Raw genomic sequence first — 6,395 nt, forward strand, 5'->3', positions numbered from 1 at the left:
TAAAGCGATATCCTAGTGTAAGTACAGTAATTACAACACACTAAAGGTAGAAAAAGATACATGTTTTGAGCCAATAAGTGTTTTTTTAGGCCTCTGCTAGTCACGCCCTGGCCTTAGTATATCTTGTTCTATATTGTAGGCAGGTAGTGACATGGGTATTTTGTGGTTTTGTGTTCCAGCTATGTATGGTTAGGGGTTATTTACGAGTAGTTGCGTTTATGTTGGAGAGTTGTCAGCTGATGTCTATGTTGTAAGTAGTGTCTAGGAAAGTCTATGGTTGCTGAAGTGGGTTTCCCAATTAGGAGACAGCTGGTTTCTGTTGTCTCTGATTGAGCCATATTTAGTGTACTACATAGTCTCTAGTTTGTTGTGGGGATTGTTATGTACGAAGTTATGTAGAGTATGTGCTACACGTTTATTACGTTACGGCGTAAGTCGGATCGTTATTGTTTTTGTATTAGTTGTATAATGTGTTCGTTTCTGTGTCCTTTCTTTAATAAAAGGATGTTATTTTCCACATGTGGTTTTGGTGCCGTCTCTCCGTTACACCCCGATCGTTATCAGTAATTCCCCCACCAAACATTCGGATCAACAGCGGTACAACAACGACCGGTACTCATGGACATGGAGACGAAGCTGGATGAAAAAGGGGGAGACCATGGCTCAACCGAGAAGTATCGCCGCCCCCAAGCTGAGCTGGAGGCAGCGAAAGCAAGAGGCGTCAGATTTGAGAGCAAGCAAGGAAACAGAACGGTGGAAGGCATTCTGGACCTTACACTCGTGCGAGGAATCACAGTACATGGGCGATACGGACCCAAGAGAGTGCCGGAGCCGCCTGATTCATGGCAAGCAATGTGCCGGAGGGATACCGGTAATGGAGGCACGCAAGCGACCGACGGCTGGAAGCCTAAAAAGGCCCGTATGAGTAACTAACCCAAAATTTCTTGGGGGGGGCTAAGAGTGTAGTGCGGCCAAGGGCGGTAGGAGACCTGCGCCCACTTATTCCCAGGCTAACCGTGGAGCCAGCGGATACGGGCACGCCGTGTTACGCAAGTTAGATGCGCCGGTGTCTCCTGTACTCAGAGTCATTAAGCCTCAGTGCGCGCGTTATTTATCCAACCTACCCCGCTACTCGGTAGAGGCTATAATTGGGCATTGAGCCAAATGTCATGAGAGCCGCCCTACATATCTGGCACACCATAGTCTTCTTGGCCGCGCTTTACATTTGTGCACCAGCCTACCATTGCTGTCCCCGTTCGACCTACAATAGACCGTCGGGGTTATTCCACCTGCCCCACATGGCTCGGGCGAACGGGAGCATTTCAACCAGTAAGGTTGGGCAGGCTCGGTGCTCAAGGAGCCAGTACGCACTGCACGTTCCGGTATTTCCGGCGCCACCTCCCCGCGCCCAGCCTGTACACCAGTGCCATACACAACGCACCATGGCTTCCAGTGCGTTTCAGACCGCTGTTCCTCCTCACGCCACATCCCCTATGTGCGTAATGTCTCTACCCGGACCATCCATTCCCACCACGCACTAAGCCACCTGTGCGTCTCCTGAGGCCGAGTATAATGGGCTTTTTCCTCTGTGCTCTCTCTCTGACCTCCATTTAGTTGTCCAGAGAGAGATAAAGCTGTCTGATGAGCAGGCCATTATTACTGCCTGGCCAGGTCACCACCTCACCTCTCGGCCTGTCAACACACACACATCTCAATTAGCAGCCACTGTGTGTGTGTGTGCGCAAGTGCCTTAGTGTGTACATGCTGCATATGTGTGTACTTGAAACAAGGTTTAAAAAATGTAGTTACCTTCAGTTAAATTACTGGTCCTTAAACTAACAGAGAAGCAGCTATTAAAACTGAAATAAAACCTAAACTTAGTGTTGCAGGGTTTTATCAGATACTAAAGGACACTGACTGATACTGGCCCAGCAGGATCAATACAACAGCTGTTTTATAGATCTGTCTGAACGACTCTACAGATGTGTGATAATAACTCTATTGGGCAGCGGTCTGGACACCTTGATGGTGCCCTCTAGCAGCTGCAGTGGGGAGTTAGGTCTGAGTAAGGAAACAGTCATAAAGCAGTTGGTAGTGGCTCATACAAGCTGAGCCACTACCTCACCCTGCTCACCCAGCAGAACCCCATAGAGAGCCAGTTCCTAGAGACCATAGCTGACAACCTCAACGCTGAGGTAGGAACACACACGCCACCGTCAATAATATAGCTCTTACCAACCGATCACACATCTTCAGGACCTCTCCTTTAACAATCATACCAGTGTTTCCTCTGCAGTCATTTAGCTGTGGCGCTGCATCACGCCAAAATCATTGCTGCTACACAAAAGAAAAATGAAACATTGAAGATGCTAGAACAGTCCAAATGTACTTTTCCTCTGAAAACAACCCCATAGTAAAATAGTTTTTGTATTTACGTAGTCGCCTTGTTGTTGTGCGTTCTATCCAAGGTAAATATTCCTCTCAAGGCACATTGAAGTTGCGAGAGCCATAGGGAGGGGAACATGCATTCTGACAAGCAGTCAATGCACAACAATTCATAATGTCATCGTGGGAAAAACAGACGTTTCCACTCCTACTTTATTTCTTTATAASTCCTACTTTATTTCTTTATAACTCCTAAATATAAACTGCAGCAGCAGCAGCATGGCTAAACTCAGCAGTCATTCTCACTGTGAGTGCATAGGGGAGAGTGGGCTCAATGTAACACAGGGCAATTATAGGGTAACTTGGGTTAAAACGCCACTCTAACTCTAAATATTTTGGGGAGTGATTTAAAAAATGGCCATGAGGCAGTTGTAACTCTTAGTTGTTCAAGAGTAGTGGCAATCAGGGAAAGGGGTTTCTGTGAGAAGTACAGGCAGGTGGTGTGTTACCCCGGTTAGTGTTTTACCCCAAGTTACCCTAACAGGTAACAGGTAGGTAAAATTCATCATTATGAATGATCAGCCCAATAGGGTAAATGCAGATAGGCAATTCCATGCTTCAACATATTTATTTCTAGCCACTATGCTGCATCAGTTGGGCTACAGGTGATAATGCTTATTGCTAATAGCATACCTGATAATATGGAACATGCATAGGCTATATGCATGGTCCAATATGTTAAAAATAATTGACTTTTAATTTTATTTTTGGATTGTAATTTCATAAATGTCCATAATATATCTGGGGCTTATAGTGGAACATTAGTGTTTCACATTATTATTAACCAGCCAGTGTTGTGATTGGCTGTGATATTGGCCGATTGATTTCTCCCGCCGAAGGGGCATCTGTTATCAAACTGAGAAAGCTGTTCTGACTTAGTGGCTGTTTTATCTAGTGGAGATCGCTCTGTCATTTCCTGGTTGCTAAAATTCTACACTGTTCACTCAATTTCAGTTTATGTGAGAAAACAAGCACTGAATAGTGTCAGGAATCATTGTACCATCTAAATCACTGTGAAATGTATTTTCAATAACAAAAAATATTGTTTTTGCAGCTGTTTGAAGCTGGTGGACCAGCAATAAAACAATATTTGTCTTTATTGGAAAGATATTTCACGGCGATCTGTGTTTGACAGCAGATGCCACTCTAGCCCCCTTCAATCAATCTTCTCATCTCCATCCAATACCCTTTTCACGAAATAAACACAGTACAGTAAGTCACCACTAGATGGCACCCACCTCAAAGATTCAATGAGGTATTATTGAGAAGGAATCAATGCTGAGTATGGAATCTCCACCAGGTGCTGTAAGGGGGCTGAAATGACCGAAGGTGAATGTGATGATATTGATCTCTCTCTCTTTCTCCCTCTCTCTGCAGGTATCACTAGGGACTGTGACTAATGTGGAGGAAGCAGTGAGGTGGCTGAGTTACACCTACCTGTACATCCGAATGAGAGCCAACCCTCTGGCCTACGGGATCAACCACAAGGCACACACACATGCATGTGCACACAAACACACGCATACACACACACGTGTACACACTCACGTGTACACACATACTGTGCACTCTCTTCTCTTATTGTCTAGCTCTCTGTGTTAGATGGACCAGGTCTGGAGCTGTACTGTAAGGAACTGGTGGTGATGGCAGGGTTAAACTGTTCTGTCTCTGTGTTAGATGGACCAGGTCTGGAGCTGTACTGTAAGGAACTGGTGGTGATGGTAGGGTTAAACTGTTCTGTCTCTGTGTTAGATGGACCCAGGTCTGGAGCTGTATCGTAAGGAACTGGTGGTGATGGCAGCCAGGAAGCTGGACAAGGCCAGGATGATCCGCTTCGAGGAGAGGACAGGATACTTCGCCTCCACTGACCTGGGCAGAACCGCCAGTCACTTCTACATCAAATACAACACCATGGAGGTACACCAGAGTTCCATAACATGATATTATGTTATATGTACTATGTTATATTGTACACTGAGTGAAAAAAAACATTAAGAACACCTGCTCTTTCCATGACATACAGTACCAGTCAAAAGTTTGGACACACCTACTCATTCAATGGTTTTTCTTTATTTTTACTATTTTCTACATTGTAGAATAATAGTGAAGACATCAAAACTATTAAATAACACATATGGAATCATGTAGTAACCACAAAAGTGTTCAACAAATCAAAATATATTTTAGATTTTAGGTTCTTCAAAGTAGCCACTCTTTGCCTTGATGACAGGTTTGCACACTCTTGGCATTCTCTCAACCAGCTTCAATGAAATACCTGGAATGTATTTCAATTAACATGGGCCAGCATCCCTGTGGAAAGCTTTCGACATCTTGTAGAGTCCATGCCCCGACAAATTGATACTTTTCTGGGAGCAAAAGGGGATGCAACTCAATATTAGTAAGGTGTTCCTAATGTTCCAATGTATTATATTATTGCAACCAGGTATATATACCCTTCTGTGTAGGTGTAATATGGCATGGTATTATCTACAAAAAAACTCATCATGAATGGTGGTACAGTAACATGCAATATACAACTAGATAACAGCTGTTCCTTATGTCATGTTTGTGTTAGTCCACCTCCTTCTCCATGCAGACGTTCAACGAGCTGTTCAACTCCCAGAAGACAGAGGCTGACATCCTCAGCATCGTCTCCAAGGCCGAGGAGTTTGAACAGGTCAAGGTGAGAGGTCACAGGTCACACTGAGAGGTCACTCATCACACATTATAGACTGCTGCAGGACACCTGCTCAACAGTATAGCAACGTCTTGATATAGTTTGCGTACCCAGGTGGAAAGACTCCTGACTCTGTGTGTGTGTGTGTGTGTGTGTGTGTGTGTGTGTGTGTGTGTGTGTGTGTGTGTGTGTGTGTGTGTGTGTGTGTCTTTGTTTATTTTCGCTTGCAAATAGACCCATACCTTGTCTTCAACGTCTGCCTGAATGGATTGTACACGGCTGCATGACCTGCAAGCGTTCCCATTCACCGCACCCTGGGAACCCAGGAGTACGAGTTCTGTTCAAGTTCACCCACTTCCAATCCCCATACCAGACACAGATCTGCCACACGCATCTACCACACCGACACAACGTCCTGCTGAGGGGCGCCAACGGCCCGGTTTTAAAAACCATCGCAGCAAGTTGGCCTAGTCCCCGAGTCTTCATCCCACTACCCTACCTCCAAAGGTCTGTCTGCCAGCCCCCTTCACTCCTATCTCTCTCTTTTTTCTCTTTCTATATCGCTATTTACTTTCTCTCTGAATTCTATATCCTTGTCTGTGTGTGTTTCAGGTGATGCCCCTCTGAAAGCTCTGCGTCAGGGAGGAGATTAGACTGGAAAAATCAGGATAGAAGAAAGCTGGGAGAGTGGGAGTGAGACTTGGTTAATACCATGCATCTTCTGTTGCATTCACATCTCTCAATGACCAATCAGCTGTCGGTACATACTCCATCCCATCCATCTATTGTCCTTTCTTTCTCCCCTCTCTCCTCCTCCCCTCTATCCTCGTCCCTAGGTCTGGTAGCCTGACAGTCATGATAATCCAGACATGCGGGCCATCGCCAGCGGCCGACCTGATCTTGACCACGCGGAAGAAGTCAGGACGCGAGTCAGAAAGAGAACGCAGCAAACAGAACTTGTAATAGACCTAACCTTAACCTCATACACCCTCATATTACGAACTTCTATAAGCCTTAACTTATAACCCTCATAAACCCTCATCATTAACAGAACCGTTCTATAGAGCCTTAACTTTAACATCATAAAACCCTCATATTTAACCAGAAACGTTTTTTTTCTTTTTTTTTTTTTCACTAAAAAAGAGAAACAGGGGAGCCCTTTAACAAAAAAAAAAAAAACATTTTTAAACCCCTTACCAATTAAAAACCCCTCATATTAACAGAACGTTCTATAGAGCCATAACTTGACCCTCAGTAAACCTCAATATTAACA

General features: G+C 44.7%; 1 protein-coding gene across 1 annotated transcript in view; it reads left to right on the forward strand.

Annotated features, from left to right (window-relative positions):
- The window catches only part of LOC111972823 (activating signal cointegrator 1 complex subunit 3-like), a 219,004-nt gene that overhangs the window by 153,078 nt on the left and 59,531 nt on the right, over nt 1-6,395 (forward strand). The window contains 6 exon segments of the mRNA XM_023999929.2: nt 2,139-2,195; nt 3,823-3,933; nt 4,198-4,362; nt 5,042-5,128; nt 5,496-5,583; nt 5,735-5,758. Coding sequence (XP_023855697.2) covers nt 2,139-2,195; nt 3,823-3,933; nt 4,198-4,362; nt 5,042-5,128; nt 5,496-5,583; nt 5,735-5,758 — 532 coding nt within the window.

Source organism: Salvelinus sp. IW2-2015, linkage group LG2, assembly GCF_002910315.2.
Source record: "Salvelinus sp. IW2-2015 linkage group LG2, ASM291031v2, whole genome shotgun sequence".
In the NCBI taxonomy this organism is placed as follows: Eukaryota; Metazoa; Chordata; class Actinopteri; order Salmoniformes; family Salmonidae; genus Salvelinus; species Salvelinus sp. IW2-2015.